Genomic DNA, 22979 nt, shown 5'->3' on the forward strand with positions numbered 1-22979 from the left:
TAACTACGATCTAGAAATCTAATTTCTACCTTCAGATACCATCTTCTTAAACTTGCTGTTCATTTCCCATGCTGGCCTTCCTATTCTGAACCACCACCTTTCAATAACAATTATGATGATAATAATAACATAATGTTATGTAATAATAATAATAATAATATGATAATTATAATGATGATAACAACAATGATGAAAAAAGCCTAAGGTTGTTGGTTTTAACCCAAACCTATCAATCCTCAGCAATGATTTCTGTTTTTCCTGATAATAGCAGTTGTCCCCACAAGAATCACCAGGAATGAGTGAGTAGTGGTCCTCGAGGGTGACAAATCTTGGAGGTACTGAATTAATACTGACTGACTAAAAACATCACCTCTACTAAAATATTGGGGGCAGATAGGCCATATAGTAGTTTCCTTTCCATTTCTCAAATGGAGGTGAATAGTGAAATGCCCAGAAACTAAATGAAAGGCAGAATGGCCATCGGAACAGATGTCTTCCAGAGGAATGGATCAGCTCCCTGAAGCTCAGCAGGCCCCTTCATTCATTCACTGACATTAAGCCATACTCTGTGGGTGATCTTGGGGAGCTAATCATTTTGTTTGCTTCTCTTCCTGCATGTGGGGGCTAAATAGAGGTGAGATCCAAGAGTCAGAAGCCCTGGGGGTTGATTAGCTGATTCAACACAAAGCAAACTCATCCCAGGTTCTGTGCCTCAGTTTCCCTTTTCAGGAGAATGAGAAAATCACATAATTAAGAGGGAAAGAGTCAAGAGATCATTTGGTCCAACTATCTTGTTTTGAGATTTGAAAATTGAGGACTAAAGAAATTAATTTCATAAAGATAAAAAACCAGAACTTGAACTCAGAACTCCCAACTTCAAAATTAGCGTCCTTTCTACTAACTGAATTTCTGGCAAAGAAAAACAAACCTCCTGTAAAAGGTGGGGATGGTGTGTACCTGACCTTGCGCAACCCAAAGGGGTCCTAGCTGCATCGCTGGCCTTCAGCCAACGGGTTACAATCTGGGGCTTCCCCGAGGCCTCCTTCAGCCCAGTCTGATTTACTGGAAATCACAGCAGAATCAATCATCCTTAATTTTTAACAGGCAGGCCAATGGCCAGGGCCGGCCCAGGGCCGGGCCCTGCTCTCCACCCCGTCTGGGTTGGACTCTGGGGTCACTCTGCTCTGAAGCTGCTCACTGATCAGGAGTCGGGGAGCAGGTTTGGTGCTGGGCAAGGTGGGGAAGGGTACCGTGTCCTGGATTTGAGAATAAGATGGGCTCCTGTTTCTTAATTATCACCCTAGGGCCTCCATCCCATCCCTTCCCATCCCATTCCCACTGCGACCTTTGGGGCTCTTCTTTGGAACTTCTCTCTACTGCTCTCTAGACCTCCCCGGTGCCCCTCGGGCCCCTCAGCCCCCCCCCCCGACTCCCACCCTCGCCTAATCCAGGGCCCCACATCCTGCTGCCCTCTTTCTGTTTTCTGCCAGAGCCTGGACCCCCTCCGCTGAACAGATGGACAGAGACCCAGGCCTGGGCGAGAGGAGGAGGAGGAGGGGAGGTGCGGGGTTGGGGTGGGGTGAGGTGGGGGTAGGGGAGAAGGAAGGACAGCTGTGCTGGGAAATGGAAGAGATTACAGGAAAACAAAACCGAGGGGAGGGGCCCGAGAGGGGAAGGCCCGGCGAGAGCGGATCGGGAACGAAAGAAAGAGAAAGGAGGGCAGAGGCTGCCAGGGGCCCACCCCCACGCCCCTGTCCCCCAGGCCCGGAGCCCGCCCCTTTGGTCTCAGCGGGCAGGGGACTGACCCGGGACCCCCGGCATTGGTTCAGCAGGTCAAGGCGGACAGCGACGCCCAGATGGCAGCCCGGCTGACCCCGCTGCTGACCCTGCTGCTGCTCTTTCTAGTGGCCCGGGCCGATGTAAGTGCCCCCACCCCGACACACACTCCTCGGGAGGCGGGGGCGGGGGGAGGGAGGCGGGCTAGAGAAGAAGGGCACGTAATTAACCCTTTGTGTGCAGCGACGAGAGGTTACTTTGGCGCAGTCCAAAACGTGCTCCGTTTGTGGGGATCCTAGACAGCTCCAACTGGACGGAACCTTAGCGACCGTCTCATCCGATCCTCTCGTTTTACGGACCCTGGAAGGGAAGAGACTTGCTCAGTATTAGGGACCCGGGAGGGGAAGGGACTCGGACCCATTCCTTAAACCAGCAAAGCTGATATTCTTTCCCCTGCACCCCAGCCCTCACGCTCTCTAACTTTGAAGTTACTGGGTTCAAGCCTTGCCACGACTAACTGTGTGACCCTGGACAAGCCCCTCGGGGAGAAAAAATAACAAAACAAAACAAAAATAAAACCCGACAAACCCCCAGTTCCTAATCTGAGAGGCTCAAGGAACATTAAAAACATGGGCCAGGACGTGTGGTTTCGGACCTTTCCTGATACAGGCCCCTTAAGGTGGCTGGCTCCTGGACGTATGCGTGGTGAGGGGTGAGAGCTGAAAGGGGGATGGGAACTCCAGGTCAGATATATGCCCCTGGACCGTTAAGACCTGGAAGGAAATTTAATTTCTAATGGGGAAAAAAAACATTTATTGAAGTTGGTTTCTGGGGCTTTGAGCCTCCTTCCCTCTCACTTTCGAAGGATGGATCCACGGGAATGTCTATTATTCTCGGTGCCCACCTTCTGTAGGGTCAGGCTGATCTATGGAGTCCTGGTTCAAGTAGGACTCAGTCCTCCCTTCGGGCCTCCAGAGCTTAAGAGAGTAGTCTCACTAACGAACCCATCCTGGCCCATCATTCTCCCTGGAAGTTCCAAAAAGGCAAATTTAGGAATAAGCCCGTGGATGTCCAGATGAAAGGGATCAGAGAAGTCACCTGATCTAACCCTCCCTCATTTTATAGATGAGGATTCTAAGGTCCAGAGAGGTTAATGACTCCGCTGAGGTCACACAGGTGATAGAGCTGGGACTTGAGCTCACATCGTCTGATTTCAAACTAGTGCTTCTGGGTTTGATGTCAGGACTAAATTCCTACCCATGAGAATCATTTCAAAGTGGAATGAGTTGCCTCTGAAAATGGAGGGTTGTCCCTTATTTAAAGTCTTCAAACAAAAGCTACTTGTCCATTCTGGAGGTGTCACGTCTTTGAGGTTTCCCGTTTAGATAATAATTGGACGAGAGGGTCTCCGAAGTCCTTGCCTGCTCTGAGTCTTTCCATGACTTTAGATACGCTTAAGTGGTGTGATCTCCTGGACTATGTCCTTAATTCTCAACTTCTCCCTTTCTTCCTGGTATTTGAAGGTGGACCCCGGTAGCAGAGAGGAGCCACCGAATAAGAATGAAACATTATTGACCCAGCCAAGTGGGAAGAATGGATCAGAGACTGAGCTGGATAGCCCCAAAAGCCACATCACATTCCAGAAAGTGGTAGAAGATAAAAATCCTCACCCACCAACAGACTCTCCCACAGAGTCTACCACCGAACCAACTACTCAATCCCCTACAGAGCTCTCCACTCAACCGACTTCCCAGCCAACCACTCAGGCCCCGCCTGAGCCTATTTGCCTGATTCCCGACACTTCCTGCTCTGAGATCAAGACTCAAGAAGCAGAGAGCATGTTGGGAGCAGCCCTGACAGATTTCTCCCTGAGGCTTTACCGGACCTTCTCAGAAGTGAAGAAAATAGACTCCAATATGGTCTTTTCCCCATTCAGCATTGCAAGCCTTCTCACCAACATCCTCTTGGGTAAGGGTCTTACCTGTATACTCCCCATCATGTCCTCATGACTGTCCTGATCACAGCCACATTCAATGGGCTACTGCCATAACAATATGGCTCCAATCTTCTAGATAATGGTGACTGCACCAGGTGCTAACCTATTCCTGCTCATCCCTTTATTCTTCTGACTAGTTTCTTGAGAATCACCTGTGTGTGAGGTGCTTTTCAAGGATGTACCAAGATGCCAAAATGTTATCCTTGCCCTTAAGAAGCCCACAGTCTAGTAGAGGAGAAAAGCCATGTACACACATTGGTTTTATCCATTGAAGTGGGCTTCTTGACTCTATCATTGAGTTGGGTCTCTTGGCTCTATCCATTGAGCTGAGCCTACTCATCACCTTTTCCTGAGTCTGTTGAAACAGGCTCTTAATTATTCTTTTTACCTCTATTCTTTGTCCTCTCTGGTTCATCTTTCACTAATCACAAACTTGATTTGGAAGAAAGGTATCTCATTTAAGTTCCACTTGAGAAGAAGGCCATCAATAATATTCTCAGAAAGGAAAATTGGTCATTCAACCCCTGGTTGGGGACCTCTAACGATAGGGAAAAAAGAAATGAATGATGTGTGTGTGTATGTATGTATGCATACATATATATACGTACGTATACTATATATAGTGAGTACACTGTAAGAGGGACAGTATTATAGGAGATCAGAAGAATGAATGGTTAGTGAGGGCTATTTCTTGAAAAATGAAACAATATTGTTAGACTTGGAAGGAAGAATAAAATTTAAGTAAAGACAGATGTGGAGTGGGGAGAGAAGATAGAGGGAAAGAGGGCTGCATATGGGTTCAAATCTCAGCTTTGCTACTTTTTAGCTATGTGACTAAGGGAGAATCATTTCATGCTTCAATTTTTTCATCTTTAAAGAGAAGATGAGAATCATATTTGCACTACCTATTTCACAGAAAGGTGAGTTGCTAACCTTCAATATTAGAGTTACCCCAGCCCACCAGATGTGATTTCATCAGTGTGATTAATCACTCAAATGATGTAGATAGCAATCTATCTGTGCCTGTCTATTCTGTGTCATCCTCATCCATGTCCTTCCAACCAATATGCTGGGTTCTTGTCTTTCCAACCAACATGCTAGATTCTTGTCCTTCCAACCAACAAGCTGGGTTCTTGGTTCTAGTTGTTTCTAGTTAGCCTAGGAAACAGATATTGCCGTGATATTCCAGGTTTAGGGAAAAACTGATTGTCTTACACTCATCACTGTATCTAAGGGCACCACAATTCATCTGGCAACAGCTTACCCAAGTTGCAGTTTTGGAACCCCAAAAGAAAGAGACAGATTCTAGAATAAGGCTCAACAGACTCAGGAAAAGGTGATGAGTAGGCCCAGCTCAATGGATAGAGCCAAGAGACCCAACTCAATGATAGAATCAAGAAGCCCACTTCAATGGATAAAACAAAGAGGCCCACCTCAATTTATAAAGCTAAGAGGCCCACCTCAATGAATAGAGCAAAGAAGTCCAACTTAGTGGTTAGAGCAGAGAGCCCAATTCGATGAATAGAGCAGAGGAACCCAGCTCAATGGACAGAGCAGAGAGGAGGAATGTTTTTAAAATTCATGGGCATGGATTTGAACACGATCTTCTTGTTCAAAGATCTTCTTGACCCAGAAGCCAGCTTTTATCTATGCCATATTGCCTATTGATGAGATTAAGATATAAGTAATTAGATCCATTGGATTTTTTTATAAAAAGGGAGAAAGAAGCTGAAGACTTCAATTTGGGTTTTGGCTGTTGGAGTAGAGTGGAGTGGAGAGTGGAGAGAAAGAGTTGAATGGTAGGAGGGCTGTTATGGAGGAAGACTCAAAAGGGTAAACTAGATTCCTCCCCAAAAAATGTATTCTTCCATAGGCAACAGATGTCATGTCTTCTTTTTTCTCCTCAGTGCCAAGTAACTAGAAAGCAATAAGTCTTTTTTTAAAGTCCCATGAGAGATTGTTACCTTCATTTCCCAATAGATGCCTTTCTCATCCCCATCCAAAAGTCATTTCTTATAATAAAGAATTAAAAAAAGAAAAGAAGAAGGTGATGGATGGGAGTAATTCATCAAAACAAACCATCATATAGACCAAGCCTGACATTATATAAAGTGTTTCACACCCATAGGTCCCATCTTATATTTCTTCTTTGGGGTCAAACTGGGTAATTATAGCTATACAACATTTGATTTTGATTTTATTTCATCAAGCTTTTGTTAAATACAAACTATTTATAAGATGCTGTACTTGGCACTGGGAAAACAGGGGAAACATATTAAATGGAACCTATTTTTAAGGAGTTTACAATAAAGGGGAAACCATGGGCAGAAAGAACACAGTCCAGAAAGTTGAGGATGAGGCAGAGGTGACTATCAGGGAAGGTTTCATGGAGCAGATGGCATCTGGAAAGGGAGGGACTTTAGAAATAAAGAAATAAAGGGGTAGATGTTCATTCTAGCCTTGAAGATGGCTAGGGTGAACAAAGCCAGAGCAGGAGCAGGATGAAGGATGGAGAATAGTTATACTCCAGAGAAAGATTGGGGAAACACGTCCCCTGTTTCTTGGCAGAGAGTTCATGGATTCAAGGGAGTGACACATATTCGCATACATGGTTTGTTCTTTTTTTGGTACTTTACTATGCTTTTTGTATTTGTTATAAAGGTTATAAAGCTCTCCTTCTAGAGCTAAAAAACAGTTCAGTTTGACTGATATTTTGATTTCATGAAGAGAGTAATATGGGATAGATCAACAAGCTATGATTATACCTACTACATGCTGGGCACTGTCCTAGGTACTGATAATCTGAAGATAAAAGAGAGAAAGCAGTCTCTGCCCTCAAGAACCTTATAGTTTAGCGGAGGAAACCTACAGTTTAGCTAAGGAGTTACCTGAATCAAGGTCTATACAAATAAAAGGTGGTTTTGACAGCAAGGCACTAGCAGCTGGGGACCTCAGGAAAAGCTTCTCATAAGAAAATAGAACTTTAGTCAAGTCTTTTTTTTTTTAATAACTTATTATTGACAGACTTTAGTCAAGTCTTGAAGGAAGTAGTAGAGACTGGATTAAAGAGGGTCTTGGATGACAGGATCAAACATTTCTGTTCTATTTGTTAAGCAATGGGGATCCACCAAAGACTTCTGGATAGAGCAGTAGCATGATCATAGCAGTGCTAAAGTGAGGGGTGGGAAATGTCCAGCCATGGACCATATAAGACCCACAAAATCTGCTAAGACATCCCCAAGAAATGATGAGCTGAAAGCTAGATACAACATCTTCCCACTGCTTGAATTCTATAAGTCGACAATTTTATATGGCCTACAAATGATGTTATAAATATCTAAATGGCCCTTGGCAAAAAAAAAAAGGTTCCCTACGCCTAACATGAGGATGTATGTGAGCTAGGGATGGAAGAGGAAGGGCTGGCTACAAGAGATATTGCCAAAATAGGAATAAACCTTCTCAACAGCTAACTAGATGTAAATATTGAGGGGGAAAAAAGAGTCAAAAATGATTCCAAGATTGCAATTCTAGGTAGCTGGATGCATGAAAATTGTTGACGGATTGGAAGAGTTAAAAGGAGATGTCAGTGTAAGAAGGAAGGAGCTTGACTCTAGAGAAGCTGAGTTTGAAATTTCAACAGAACATTCACCTGGAAACCTTCAATAGCTAGTTGGAAGTAGGTCATTGGAGCACGAGAGAGAGATGGAGGGGAAAAATATGGATTGAGAAACTCATCTGCTCAGAGGTTAAGGTTGAAGCTGCAAGAATGGCCAACAAGTGGGAGAATTAAAAAAAAGTCCTTGGATAGAACTTTGTTGGGAAGGGAGAAGCCTCAGCTTTTGACCTTTTCCAGGGTTTCTCAAGAAACCTCAACATGAAAATAAACCCTCTTTTGTGGCTGTCCCAGCCTTGACTCCAATCTGAAACTACTAACCCTGAACCCCATCTCATCTTCCCCAGGGGCTGGAAACACCACCAAAAGAAACCTGGAAGAAGTTCTCTCTTACCCCAAGGACTTCGACTGTGTTCACCAGACCCTGAAGAACCTATCAACCAGTGGTTTTATCTCAGCCTCTCAGATCTTCCACAGTCCTGGTAAGATGCTATCTGCAAGGGTTGACAAGTCACCTCCTCCCCATCTCTGAAGGGAGCCCTAAGGGTTCTCGGCTGTATTTAGCAACTGCCATTGATCCTGAGTGGCTATTGAGATCCCAGAAGTCAAAAAGATGGGAAGGTGTAGAATTGATAAGAATTGCTATACCAGAGTATGGGACTTTTTTAGAATTATGTACGATACTGAATGAATGAATGAAGGAATGAAGGAATGAATGAATGAGTGAAAAGGCATTTATTGAGTGCCTTCTATGTTCTACCAGGGGTCCTCAAACTACGGCCACGGGCCAGATGCGGCAGCTGAGGACATTTATCCCCTCACCCAGGGCTACAAAGTTTCTTTATTTAAAGGCCCACAAAACAAAGTTTTTGTTTTTACTATAGTCCAGCCCTCCAACAGTCTGAGGGACAGTGAACTAGCCCCCTATTTAAAAAGTTTGAGGACCCCTATAGAAGTACAAAAGAGAACTTCCCTTGAAGAACTTATATTTTAATGGTGGGTGATAACATATTGAGGAATGGTGGCTAAGAAAAGATAATTTGGCCTGGGGGATCATAAGGAGGAGAGTCACAGGCAATCAGTTGACATATATCAGTTGATATATATATATATATTCTTTTCTAAAAGCACTTAGTGTTCATTTGATTACCATTCCTAGAGTAAAAGGAAAAAGGGGCAGAAGCCAGGTACAGAACACAGCATAGCCAGAAAATAGATGGAAAGAAGCATGATTGGGTGCCAGCTAGAATGGGCTCTCATCAATGATGGCCCCCAGAAGGGAAATCCAGAGCTGAGTGGCTTAACTCCTCCAGGGCATGGTCTCCAGTTTGAGGGCACAGAAGCATCATCACAGCAAGGCAAGAAGATTGCCAAGGTGCTCATGGAATATATTAGGAAGACTGGGTTTGAGCCCAAAGGGATGATGATTAAGCTAAGCACTAGACTAAAAGTGAGGAGACCTTGTAATCCAAACCTTGGTGAGACATGAAGTTAATTCAGAGACGGGGAGGGTCAGGAAAATTGAACTTGGATGAAGGAAGACTTCCATTCAGATTCTGCCCATGTGAGATTTTTGTCCCTAAACCAGTTCTCTCATCTATTAAAAAAAAAAAAAAAGGATAATGTTACCGTTGTTATTGTTAGCCCAGCTCTGCTCCTAACTTGATTCACTCTGGCAAATGTCTTAGGCTTCTGTTTCCTCAATGCTGAAATGAAAGGTAGACTAAGTTCCCTTTCCAGCTTCTATAGTTTTCTGGAGTAGGAAAAGGTAGATTGGCCCATGCATGTAAAGTTAAAGGCCATCTTGGCAAGGGGCTGGGGAGCTTCCCTCTTCTCCTCTCACCATGACTTGTCCATTGTCTTTCTCCCAGATCTGATTCTAAAGAAGGACTTTGTGAATGCCTCCCAGGCCCTGTATGGCAACCAGCCCACAGTTCTGAGCAACGACAGCGAGGTGAACTTGGCTTTGATCAACTCGTGGGTGGCCAACAGGACCAATAACAAGATCGTCAACCTCCTGAAGAGCCTGCCATCAGACGTCAGGCTTGTCCTAGTCAATACTATCTACCTTAATAGTAAGGAATCAAATGTGAGGAGAATTCGTGTAAAACTCATGATTGGTTTCCATTTGATTTAAATAGCAACTTTTGTCGTTGCCTGCCGTAAGAGGCCATGGATGTACTGTGTTGGGTACTGGGCTTGGAATCAAATACTCCTCTGAGTCTTTTTAATTGTGTGATCCTGACAAGTCATTTCATTTCTATATGGCTTATCCTTAGTCACAAATGGATGGAAATCTGGATTTATGGGAAAGTTCCCATAACAAGAGTTCTCTATATCGATAAAATCCCTAAACCTCGAGGTCTTTTTATAACCTTGTGTTTCTGGCTTTCTGGAAGTTTGAGTGAGCTGAACCCCAAGGGGCAACCTTCTTGTCCTAGAACTTCTCCACAAGTTCACCCTTTCCTCAAGATTTTCCAGACTTAGTCTCAGAACTAACAGTTCACTCACTACCAAACCTTCTAGTAAGCCTAAAAGACTTCCAGAAACAGCTGGGTATGGAGTCAAGAGTCTCCACTCTTTCATTTATGAGCTTGTGACTGTGGGCAGCTTTATTGTCTGAGTCTTACTTTCTCCATGCTTGAACTTTGGTAGAGCTGTGAACTTGAACTCAGTGATTTATTATTTCCAACCATGCCAATCGATCAATCAGATCCCTATTTAAAACAATTAATTAATGAATCGATTTGTTTAATCGTTGAAGCCAATGAATTATTTAGTTTGACTTTTAAAAGTTGCTTAACAATTTTAACTAAATACTCCATGTACTATGAAATTAATAAACATTTGCTCTTTTGTGTGATGAAGAAAACACTTAGAAAGTCAAAAGTGAGATGTAAATTTGAGCTATTAGAACGTTTTCTCCAACACAAGGCCTTTATCTTCCTGCCTCTGTCTTCCCATCATCCCATTCTCTTCTTTCCTTCAGCCAAATGGAAGATGAAGTTTGACCCCGAAAAAACCTATCTGGAGAACTTTTACCCCAAATCCGGCAAGGTAAAGGTGAAGGTGCCCATGATGAGGAGTGAGAAGTATCCAGTGACCCATTTCACAGACTCCAACTTGAAAGCCAGGGTGAGTACAAAGGGTCTTGCCGGCAGCCACCTTGATCCTGATTCAACACTTGGGGTCCTTTCTGGATTTCCTGTTTTCATAGACACAGAAGAATCTTTTCTGCTCCAACCACTCTTCCACTTTCTCCTTTTCCTTTTTTTTTTTTTTTTTTTTACTCTGCTTTTTATAACTTTATTCTCTCCAGTAGTTCCCCGAGGAAGGCAGAGACCTCTGTACTCCCTCTCTGGCAGCAATTGAGTTCACATGAGCCACACTGAGACTCAGTATCCCTTTTTGGCCAAACCATTAGGGAACCCAGAAAGCTGAGAAAACTCTGTGTCTACGTGGCACATGTGGATACATATGTGTGTCCATGTGGATGGTGAATTCCTCAATAGAATGAGACTAGCAAGAACGGTTCAGACCTTTAAACTAGCACTTTCCCTCTACGAGATGCAAGGATTATCACCCTCATTTTGGAGATGAGAAAATTTGAAGTCTCTTGTCCACAGACACACAGAACCTCGAAATTGTTGAGAGGGACAAGGCGAATGTGTCTCTGAACCAGACGTGAGGTGAGACATATCTCAAAGCCTGGAGGGTTCTGTTTCATTATTTCCTGTGTGCCCAGCGCTGTCCCAGGTGCTACCCAGGCTACAAAGAAAGCATGAGACACAATCCTAGCCCCTCGAGGAGCTTCTCTTTCCTTGGGGAAATTAAGATTCACACATGAACAGAGAATAAGAAGACAGTGTCCATTTTATAGACCATTGTAGACAAGTCCTGCAGGTAATCAAAACCCAGAACTGGAAAGGACACATCCAAATTCCTCACTTAATAGATGTGGAAACTCATGTCTGGGAAATGAAGAGACTTGCCAAAGGTCATACTTGGCAGGAAGTATATGAGTTAGGCTTCAAAACTAGTTTTTCTGTCTCCCAAGGCCAAGGTATTTTACTTCTATGACACTTCTTCACTATGAACAGTTGAAATAGAGAGTGAAAAAGGTTATCATCCCCATTTTGAAGATGAGGAGACTGAGCCTCAGAAAGTTGCTCATGGCCATGCAGATGGTCAGGGTTGGAAATTAGATTAAACCCAGTTTTCCAATGCTCTTTCCACCAACACTACTACCCCACTGCCCACAAGTGGAGAAACACTGAAGGTGTGATTAGGTGTTGGAGCAGAGAGTAATAGCCTATAAATGCAGGAGTGACTCAATGGAGAGAGAGCCTGTGCAGAAGGAAGGGAAGATAGGGTTTAGTCAAAGATGAATTTCTAGGAGTCCTCAAAATGACCTCGTAGGCCAGATATGGCAGCTGAGGACAATTATCCCCCTCACCCAGGGCTATGAAGTTTCTTTATTTAAAGGCCCACAAAACAAAGTTTTTGTTTTTACTATAGTCTGGCCCTTCAACAGTCTGAGGGACAGTGAACTGGCCCCTATTTAAAAAGTTTGAGGACCCCTGTTCTAGAGGAAGGGATGTCATAGATGGCTTCTGAAGAATGACTAAGAATGATGCCCCAAAGTGAGTCTTGGCAGATGGTTGTTCCTCTTGTGGAATCAGAGAAGATACCGCATGGTATCCTGGCTTGTCCACCAGCTTCAAATATACACTTTCTTATGGCTTTCTCTACCTCTGGGGTCTTTCAGATTCATACAAATCCTTGTAGATTTACAAAGCACTTTCCTCAGTACAACCCAATAAGGTAAGTGGTACTGGCAATGCTATCTCCGTTTTACAGAGAGGAAATTAAGCCTCAGTGACATCAAGTGACTAGCCCAGTACCAAATGGCTAATTAATGACTCAATCCCAGACTCTCCTACTACTTCCAGATTCCATGTGCTGGCCCTTGTGGCCACCAAATATTTGCCTGAGCAACATGCTCATGTTGCAGGCCCCTTATTCCTCCCCAGAATTCTTAGAAGCTTTAGAGTTCATGTTTTTTATCTATTTGGAGTCAAAGGATTTGTGTTTGATTCTTCTCTCTGATATTTGGGTGACTTTTGGGAAATCACTTAATTTCCCGAGCCTGAGTTTCCATTTGTGAAAAGTGAGAGAATTGTGCTAAATGACCTCGGAGGTCCCTCCCAAAGCTGGTTTTCTCACCCTATGGCTCCCAAGGCATCTTGGCACTCAGCAGGGACAGCTCTAGTTGGCAATGGGAAGGCTGAAGGGCCCCATCTCTTGGTCCCCAGATTGGTCTCCTGGAGCTCTCTGATGACCTGAGCCTGGTGATCCTGCTGCCTCAGCACTTGGGTATTCACCTTGCTGAGGTTGAGCTAAAACTCAGCAGCCCGATCTTCAGCGCCATCTTGGAGAAGTTGGAGAAAAGTAAAAGTCAGGCGACTCTGGTGACCATGCCTCGACTCAAGGTGCACACCAGCCAGGACCTGCTCCAGATCTTGGAGAAGATGGGTGAGCTCTGTGACCTCATTGCTTTCCTTTCAGAGAACAGATCAGGGTGGCAAGGGAGTGAGAATGCTGTCCGCCCACATAGGCCTTGGGACTCTCTTCAGTGCTTTAACTATCTCATTTGACCCTCACGACAATCCCCCCCAAAATGGGCAACATGGCAGAGTGGAGAGAGCTCTGGACTTCGAGTCAGAAAAGTCTGATTCAAATCCTTCCTCAGATACTAACTGCATGGTCCTGGGCAGGTAACTTCCTTGTGCCTCAGTTTCCTCCTCTGTACAATCAGAATGTTGGACTCAGTGACCTCTAAAGTCCTTTCCAACTCTCATCCCATGATGCTCTTTGACAGGTGAGAAAGCTGAAGCTCAGAATTCAGTACACAGTCAAGAAAACATTTCACATTAACACCAGAGCCAGCAGTAGAAGTTATTGCTCATAGGTCTCAGGCACAGGATTCTTTCCATTTCACTGTGCTAAAGATACTGGAAGGAATGGATGGGTATTGTCCATTCTAGACTGTTCCCCCGGCTTTTCAGAACTGGGTCCAGGAAAAAGTAGTGCCTGTGGGAGAATGGAAAGGATGTGTCTAAGAAGCCCTTTTCATGCTAGTATGGAATCAATCAGTCAACCAACAAGCATTTATTAAAAATCTATTATCCAGGGACAGCTAGGTGGCACAGTGAATAGAGCACCAGCCTTTAAGTCAGGAGGACCTGAATTCAAACCTGGTCTCAGACACTTAATACTTCCTATTTGTGTGACCCCGGGGAAGGAAGAAAGGAAGGAAGGAAGGAAGGAAGAAAGGAAGGAGGAAGGAAGGAAGGAAGGAAGGAAGGAAGGAAGGAAGGAAGGAAGGAAGGAAGGAAGGAAGGAAGGAAGGAAGGAAGGAAGGAAGGAAGGAAGGAAGGAAGGAACGGAAGGGAGGAACGGAAGGGAGGAAGGAAAAGGAGGGAGGGAGGAAGGAAGGAAGGAAGAAAGGAAGGAAGGAAGGAAGGAAGGAAGGAAGGAAGGAAAGGAAGGAAGGAGGGAGGGAGGGAGGGAGGAAAGAAGGAAGGAAGGAAGGAAGAAGGAAAGAAAGAAAGAAAAATCTATTATGAAGAACAGCTAAGTGGCACAGTAAGTAGAGCACCTTGTCCTTGAGTCAGCTTTCAAATCTCGCCTCAGATATTTCCTAACTGTGTGCTCCTGAGCAAGTCACTTAATCCCAATTGCCTACAAAAGAAAAAGTCTTTTATAAGGCAGACATTGTAACAGCCACTAGGGTTCCAAAGCCCACAGTCTCTGTCTGAAGCAAATAAGATGGAATGTCATTCATAAGAAACAGCAGGAAGGTCTATTTGTCTAGACAGCAGATTGTGGGAAGGAGAGTCATTTATAATGAAATTGAAAACTAGAGTACAGTTAGGCTATAAAGGGCTTCAAAAGCCAAGCAAAGGACTATCTATTTTATCCTAAAGGCAACAGAGAGCCACTATCGTTTATTGAGTAGGAGAGTATCGTAGTCAGCTCTGTATTTAAGGAAAATCACTTTAGCAGTTGAACTGGAGAAAGGAGAGACATGAGTCAGAGAGATCAATGGAAAAGGTCATAGCAGTCATCCATGGAAGAAATGGTGAGGGGCTGGATGAACAGTGAGGACTAGATGAATGGAAGAGATTGTGAAGGAAGAAACAGCAAGATGTGATGACTGATTGGGAGGGTGAGAGAGAGTGTTGGGATCACAAGCCTGGAAGAATGAGAGCATGGAAGAGCCCTTGGCAGAAATAGACAATATTGGAAGAGGGATGGTTTGGGGGAACGCTACAATGGATTGTGTTTGAAACACATTGAGTTTGAGGTATCTATGAGCCAACCAGTTCGAAATGTTTAGCGGTAACTGGAAATTCATGATTGGAAGCCCAAAATGAGACCGGAGCAGGAGCTAAAGAATCATGTGCATGGAAATGAAAATTAAACCCACGGGAGTTGATGAGGTCATCAGGAGAGATGTAGAGAGAGAACAGAGTGAGTCTTAAGACAGCTTGGTGAGGTACACTCACCTCTATGGCCCTTGATTTGCATGAGCCAGTAAAATAACCTGAGAAAGAAAGGACAGACAGGAATCCTGGGATAGAGAAGTGTCACCAAAACCCAAGGGAAAGAGAGTCCAGATGAACAAGGTGATTAACACTTTCCAAAGCCCCAGAGAGATGAAGAAGGATAAGGACTGAAAAAAGTCACTTTCAGGTTAGTAATTGAGCCATTAGTAGAGCAATTGCTTTCACTGGAGTGCCCTGACAAGAAATCATATTGCAAAAAGTTAAGAAATAAAAGGAAAAGCCAGGAAAATAAGCATTTTTTTAAAAGAGTTTGGCTAAGAAAGGAAGGAAGAGAGAGGAAGTTATAGTGAAGGTTTTTCCTAGATAGAGGAGATGGGAATGTTTGTAGATTGTAAAGAGAGGGAGCCTCAAAAACAGGAATAAGTGACTCACAGGAACTGAGTTATATAGATCACAACATAGGCAACAGACACATTTATTAAATGTTTTCTGTGTACAAACCCCTCCCCATTCTGGATATGCTGAAGGAGACACAATATTTCGATAAGGACACTGTCCTTAAGTACTTTATAGTCTAGGAGTCAAGTGACACACATAGAGGTGACTAGAAAATATACTATTTCTTAAGCACAATAGAGTAATCAATCACTCGGATCATAAGCATTTATTAAGCATTTGCTGTATACTAGGCACTGGGGATACAAATAAAAGAATGAAACAGTTTCTACATTTTTTCTTTTTCTTTTCTTTTTTTTACTTTTAAGTTGGGGAATGGAAGGAAGGAAATGAGCATTTAAATGTCTCAGCCAGACACTGAACTAAGTACTTTTACAAATATTATCTCATTTGAAGTGGGTGGGAGAGAAGGGAAAGAAGCTTCTTAGCTGAAAAATAAAGTAGGAGAGAGAGAGAGAGAGAGAGAGAGAGAGAACAAAACAAACAACGAATTTCTGCTCTTAAGTGTATATTCTATATTCTAACAAAGTGAGGTCCAATGAAGGTTTTTGTTAGGAGCTGGGGGGACTTCCTGGTGGAAATGGCTGGTAAACGAGTTGATCTTTAAAGTCTGAGGATGAGAAGAAACAATTACTTTAAATTTTTTTGGAAGGTGCTCAAAGAATTTTGTGATCTAAATTCAAATCAACAAACATGGATTAACCACCTACTGCATAAAGGTATTAGTGATAAAAAGACAACAAAATAGTGATAGTCTTTCAATGAATGTATAGTTTCCTGTGGGATATAATATTCAGAGAGAAGCACAATAGAAGTCATTATGTGACAAGGGTTAGCGAGAAACCTAGACCAGGTGGTCCATGGATATTCCAGGAAGAAGAGAACAGCTGTAGCCATGGGCATCAAGGAAAGCTTCATGGAGGAGGTAGCACCTTGGTTGGTCCTTGAAGAAAGAGAAACTGATCCAGTTGAGGAAGGAATACTTTTTAGGCAGAGGGATTCAGCTACCTTTTTGTGAATATAAAATGGAAGGAGGTGAAACGTCCAGTTCTGGAAGTAGGTAGCAGTCCAATTAGCCTGGAATGTAAATGAAGCTGGGAGGGAGGTTGGAGGTGGACTTTATGAGCTCATTTCCTGCTGATGGGAGGTAGGAATGTCGGAGTGACTTCATTCTCCAGGGCTGAGAGCACAAGGCAAGCCTTGTGGGTAGGGATGTGCCTGGCTCTCCCACCTGTCACTGATGCTGACTTTCTCTTCCCAGAATTCTTTGACTTCTCCTATGACCTCAACCTGTGCGGGCTGACAGATGACCCAGAGATTCAGGTATCTGCTGCCCGTCACCAGACCATGCTAGAGCTGAATGAAGCAGGGGTAGAGGCATCGGCAGCCTCTATCAGCTCCGTAGCCCGCACCATGTCCATCTTTGAGGTGAGGCAGCCCTTCATCTTCGTGCTGTGGCACCAGAAGTACAAGTTCCCTGTCTTCATGGGCCGTGTGTATGACCCCAGCTCCTGAGCTTTGGAGGGATCGCTGGGTAGGACCGGCTCCTGATGCCCCAACCTTCGCCTCCACCTTCCAATGCTACAGAACACCCTAGGCCTGCCCAGGCTGCCTTTTCCCACTTCCTGTCTTCAAGCAACCAACTTTGGGAACACGATACTGCAAAGTAACGCCTTCTTCACCCTTCCTTTCTCCCTTCGAGGGCCCACATGAGCCCAGCTTTTACTAATAAACTTGATAGGGCAGACATTTTTTGGACTCTTATTTATCCCCATCAGAATTTGTATATGGAATTGCAGAGAGGATTGATTTCACTGATTATACTTTTATTCAAATCCAAGCCGAAGGCTTTTTCTGCTCATTTTTTCCCTCTTAGGATAGCTAATGTTTATTTAATATTTTCAGATTTGCAAAACACTTTACAGTGATTAATTCTTCGATCGTCACACAGATAAGGAAACAAACAGATAGGGCGAGGTGACTTGGCCAGGACCACATAGCTAGAAAATGTCTGAGACAAGATTCAAACATTGCTCGTCCTTACTCTAAAACCCATATTCTATCCACTGCTCCCTATAGCTGCCATATAAGGCTTTTAAGGTTTGCAAAGAATTTGTTGAGCCTAATGATCTCCAGGTCCAGATGAAGAAACCGAGGCTGAAACAAATTAAGTGACTTGCTTACGAAAATGTGGGTAAGAATTTGAACTTAGGACCCCCTGACTCTAAATCTAAAATCCTATCCATCAGTAGTCTGGCTAACGAGGTTCATAGGCTGATTCCAGAAGCATGTGATCCCAGGGATCCTTTCTTCCTTCTGGGAACAAGTCTTCTCCTCTCCAATGTCCCACTTGCTGCCCTTGTTCCCCATCTGATTTTTCCTTTTCTCTTTCTCCTTGATTCTCTTATTTCTCAAAGTCTCCAGGTCTCTTCTTTCCTATTATCTGCCCCTTTTTCTCTCTCAATGTTTCTTTCTCTTATCTCATAGCATTGTATTTCTGCCTCTCATGTCTCTTAATACCCCTTTTTGCTATGGTTCTCCAGGTACCTCTCCTCCCAACTTTCTCTCTCCCTTGTTCATTTTCAGGGGCACTCACATTTCTACTGGTTAATGTAATCAACACAAACCCTTCTAGTACTCTCTGGATTGTGGGATTTTGAGCAAGGACTCTGATTGGATAGATGTGAAAACTAAGATTTAGTTAAAGAGATGACTTAGGGAAATAACTTGTCCAAATTCACACAGGTAATAAATGACATCAAATGCAGGTCATCTGACTCCCAATACAAACTCGTTATAATATAATACAATATAATATAATATAATAATGACACTTGCTATAGAGCATGGAATGTCAGTCCTAGAAGAAGCCATCATGCATTAAACACAGAATATTAAAGGTGGGAGGGAGAAAGAAAGAGAATAAGCATTTATCAAGAATTTCCTAAGTGCCAGGCACTATGCATCATTATCTCCCATTTACAATGGAGAAAACTGAGGCAGAAACTGATGACTTGTCCAGGATCACACAGCTAGGAAGTATGGAAGCCACCAACCAACATAGGGAATTGTTGATTCCAATTTCTCAGACATCCTACACTCAACCAAGGTGACCCCTGAGTTGATGGCCTCTGGGGATTCAGAATACCCAGAAAAGACCATTGTTTTCCCTATAGCCCTCTCACCCTACTGTTAAACCGGGTTTTCCAAGTTCTCTCATTAAAGTGGTATCACCTTGGTGCTGAAGAGCTAGGAATCCAACAGAAGTCCTGCTTTCTGTCACCATGGTTGACATTGGCCTCTATGAAGAATTAAAACGGAGCACATGAGCTCCAAACTCTATGTAAGGGTGCAAGGAAACCTCCGACTTCTGAGCAGGGACAAGAAGAAAGAAGAAAAACGGCGTGACTCTCTGAGAAGGTTTTTGCTAATCAAAGACTTTGGGATAGTTTATCTGTGCATGGAGCTCAAGCTGAAAGGTAACTCAGAGATAATCCAGAGGCTATTTAGGTTATTTTATAGATGGAGGAAATTGAGAAAGAAAGGGAAAGTCATTGGTCTAAAGTTATCTACAAAGAAGAAGCAGAGGTAATACTTCAACCCAGATATATCCAAGGTTTAATTTTATTCTTTCAATTAATTAAAAATCATTTTCTTTCCTGCCCATCTCTTCCATCTCTCCGTGGAGGGAAAAAAAGATAATGAAAAATAAAACTCTTGTGATAAGTATGAATAGTCAAGCAAAACAAATTCTTATGTTAGTTTCATGTGCATATATGTGAGTGTGTGTGTATTTTATTTTCCCCAAACCCTGAGCCCATCCCTCTCTGTCAAAAAATGAGTAATATCTTTCTTCATCAGCGGTCCGCTGGAATCATGGCTGATCATTGCATTGAGTGGAGTCCTTAAGTCAATGGTTCTCAAAGTATGGTCTAGAGAATAAGTCAATGGTTCTCAAAGTATGGTCTAGAGAATCTGGGGATCTCTGAAACCCTTTTTAGAAGGTCTACAAATTCAAAAATAGTTTTTATTTTCAATATGGTAAATGTCTATAAATATAATCAAGATAAACAAAAACGCTTTGGAGAGATCCTCAATAATTTTTAATAGGAAAACAAAAGTTTGAGAACCACTGCCTTAAGTCTTGCCAAGTCAATCCAGGTTTTTCATGCTAGATTTAGCTTTCTTTCCATAGCACTACACTACAGACCAGTGGTAAACAAATCCTACAATGAAGGAGGTAGTTCACAGGCATGAGATAGAATGAGTTGTGTGCCTTGAAGATGACATTTCCATTGTATTAGAAGATCCACTGAGAAAAATCTTTGCCTTATAAACATCCATCTGTGTTGCATCAACAAAAGTGCCTAATAAAAAAGTGGGGGAGAGGGTGAGTCCAGGGCACAAGCCAGGTTGGAAAGGTAAGAAGCCTCAAGAACTCCCCAGTGCCAGGTCGATGTGGGTGGGTTGGCACAAAAGTGCCAAGAATAAAGTTGAGACCGTGAGCAGATCTTATTCTTTGAAGTAAAGAAACTAGAGCTGATGTAAATGAACATCCTTTTCCAAAAAGAAATGAAATGATCAAGCCTATACAACATCAGACTGTCAGTGGTGATAAGGAAAGTTCAGGCCATTGGTAGTGCCTAAGCTTCTAAAAAGAACCTAGATCAAATCTTCCTACACTGGAGAACAGAAGAAGCTGGAAATAAAATATCCAATTTCAATAACTAGCATTGAGGAAAAAGTTCAGAGCTCCAAAAACCCAGTTTAGGAAACTTTACAAAGCTTCATGGGAAGAAAGGAATCATCTAGTCTAGCTCCTCCATTTTTATAAGTGGGGAAATTGAGGACTAGAGAGAAACAAGTAAATTGCTTAAGCTCGTCCCATCCAGTTCACAACAGGCAGGATTCAAATCCTGCCTCCGGGAAGGCTCAGGTCTCCAAATGTATTCTATGAAGCAGGAAAGGTGATACAGCAGCAGTTATTAATCACCAGACTAAAGTAGGAAGAAAAGAAGAGCAGACATTCAGAGAAAATAAATTGGGTTATCTTACCTGGTGGTAGGAAATTCTCTGTCCATTCAGTCAGCAGAAGGCTCAGCGAGTATCCTGCTCTGAAGGAAACATCATAGAAAGTTTGCCTGAAGAACACAAAAGCAGCACTCCAAACAAAAAGCAGTTCTTCTGGCTGAGGGCTTTTTTTTTTTTTCTGAAGCAATTGGGATTAAAAGACTTGCCTAGGGTCAATACAGCTAAGTGTCTGGTCAGATTTAAACTCAGGTCCTTCTGACTTCAGAGCTGGTACTCTATCCACTGTACCATCTTGCTGTCCTGGCTGAGGTTCTAAGCAAACTGCTGATCATAGTGTGAGACTTGATGCCTTTGGATATATACACAGGCTTCTCCACAAGAACTCTATCATCTTCCCTTAACATGGAGCACACACAGAAACTGAACATGTTGTCACCATTCTAGGGAAGAGGAAAAAAAAAAAAAAACAACCTAATACCTGGTAATCAGAGCTGTAACTAGGGTAAGGTAGTCAGGGATTTGTCCCAGAATGGCAACTCAGTAAGGAAAGGGAATATTTTATATCTTTATTAGTCCAGATTCCACCATCCTTAAATCTCATGATCTTATTTGGTTCCGCACCTTCAAAAAAGATGGAGAAAGAAGGGAAATAGACCCTGAAAAAGGTTAAGGTGGTCAAGGATTTGTCCCAACTTGAGATGGGGGAGGGGTATTTTATTTCTTTATGGTTCAGATTCTACCATCCTTAAATATCATGGTCTTATATGGTTCTGCTTCTCAAAGGGGGTGGGAAAGGAGAAAAGGTAGACTGGAAAAGTTCTTCACTGTCATAATTGATAAGAGAGAGGAGAAACATGGCCCAACCCTATCTATGAATGTAAAACTGTACTATTCTCCCCCATCTTTGTTCTCAGAAAAGGACAACTCCTAGTTAGAGCTCTGCTGCTGATATCTGGGTCCTTTGTCCTTGAAGAAAAATGTGAATAACTTTCAAGTGACGCACATAATCCTAGAGGACTTTTGCTCTGGGACAGGCAAAGATCCTCTCCTCTTACTAAAACCTGCCTAGTGCTTTGAATATGTGAATGTTTGCTTTGCGATATGTTTAGACAGATTCTTTTTTTGAGATCTCAATTTCTCAAAACCTTCTTCCTAGACCTTCTCCCTAGGTATATAGCTCCCAGATGCACTGAAAGTAACTCAGTCTTAGCTCTATTACCTTACTCCCCATTCCCATTAGAATGCAATGAGTCAGACCCTGGGAGGCTGGAGGCTCAGTATGCCAACCCTCACCCATGAAGCATCCCCTTACTTCAGTTATGAAGCCAGAGTGTTCTGAAGGAGGAGACCTCCACATGTTGTCATATGAAGATCAGAGGAAGGAAATGAGGATTCAGTCTAGAAGGGAGGGAAATATTCTAGGAGATAGAACTGGAGTGGAATCAGATTTGGGTTCCAAAAAACAAACATACCACTGGATAAGAGTAACAAAAAAAAAAAAAAAAAAAAAGTAACAAAAATTTTAATCGTGACACAAAGTAACACTTCCTAGATGCTTGGAGCTATCCAAATGTAGAGTTCAATGCCTCAGAAGGGAAAGGGTTTACACATACACACACACACACACACACACAGAGAGAGAGAGAGAGAGAGAGAGAGAAAGAGAGAGAGTTCTTCAGCCTAATTCTGGATGAATACATGTGGATACATTTTGAGGGAATTCTCAATCAGAGAGGGAGAGAGAGAGAGAGAGAGAGAAGAGAGAGAGAGAGAGAGAGAGAGAGAGAGAGAGAGAGAGAAAGAGAGAGAGAGAGAGAGAGAGAGAGTTCTTCAGCCTAATTCTGGATGAATACATGTGGATACATTTTGAGGGAATTCTCAATCAGAGAGGACTTCCAGATCTATTCCAGTCTCAGTTCTATGAGATCTCACCCATCTTCACAACTTGTAGATGATTCCCAATCTTTATCTTGACTTTTGTTTGTTTTATTTTGTTTTGTTTTTTTATTTTTTCTTTGGTCTTTGAGCAGGAACTCAGAAATGTGTGTAGGTCTCTCTAGGAAAAGAGGAACCTCTCCAATACAAGTTGAAATATGCTTCAGAGACAGCAAAGAACAGAAATTACAAGTGTTTCCCAACTATTCCCAGATACATTTTCCAAAAGAAACTCTGATTGACTTGTACATGTGGTTTTAAAAAAAAAATCCATACCATCTCCAGCAATGAGATGAAACAAATCAGTTCCAATAGAGCAGTAATAAACTGAACCAGTTACACCCAGCGAAAGAACTCTGGGAGAGGTCTATGAACCATTACATAGAATTCCCAATCCCTCTATTTTTGTCCGCCTGCATTTTTGATTTCCTTCACAGGCTAATTATACACTATTTCAAAGTCTGATTCTTTTTGTACAACAAAATAACTGTTAGGACATGTATACTTATATTGTATTTAATTTATACTTTAACCTATTTAACATGTATTGGTTAACCTACCATCGGGGGGAGGGGATGGGGGGAAGGAGGGAAAAATTGGA

General features: G+C 42.9%; 1 protein-coding gene across 4 annotated transcripts; it reads left to right on the forward strand.

Moving 5' to 3' along the window:
* Nucleotides 1–1139: 1139 nt before the first annotated feature.
* Nucleotides 1140–17161, forward strand: SERPING1 (serpin family G member 1). Of its 4 annotated transcripts, none has more exons than XM_051967252.1 (8): nt 1140–1219; nt 1830–1919; nt 3300–3744; nt 7733–7867; nt 9257–9460; nt 10375–10520; nt 12701–12920; nt 16674–17161. In XM_051967252.1, the coding sequence occupies exons 2-8, from the start codon at nt 1857–1859 to the stop codon at nt 16925–16927; spliced, it is 1467 nt and encodes a 488-aa protein (XP_051823212.1). In that variant the 5' UTR covers nt 1140–1219; nt 1830–1856; the 3' UTR covers nt 16928–17161. The 4 variants fall into 4 exon arrangements, with proteins under 4 accessions (XP_051823212.1, XP_051823211.1, XP_051823215.1 ...); XM_051967251.1 differs by having other exon boundaries at nt 1159–1236; nt 1833–1919; XM_051967255.1 differs by having other exon boundaries at nt 1202–1219; nt 1833–1919.
* The last annotated feature ends 5818 nt before the right edge of the window (nt 17162–22979 follow it).

This window comes from Antechinus flavipes, chromosome 6, assembly GCF_016432865.1.
Source record: "Antechinus flavipes isolate AdamAnt ecotype Samford, QLD, Australia chromosome 6, AdamAnt_v2, whole genome shotgun sequence".
NCBI classification, from domain to species: Eukaryota; Metazoa; Chordata; class Mammalia; order Dasyuromorphia; family Dasyuridae; genus Antechinus; species Antechinus flavipes.

Coding starts and splice junctions, on each gene's coding strand:
- SERPING1 (XM_051967252.1), top strand. CDS start 1,857: ATGGCAGCCCGGCTGACCCCGCTGCTGACCCTGCTGCTGCTCTTTCTA. Junction 3,745..7,732: donor TCTCACCAACATCCTCTTGG/GTAAGGGTCTTA, acceptor CATCTTCCCCAG/GGGCTGGAAACACCACCAAA. Junction 10,521..12,700: donor ACTCCAACTTGAAAGCCAGG/GTGAGTACAAAG, acceptor CTTGGTCCCCAG/ATTGGTCTCCTGGAGCTCTC.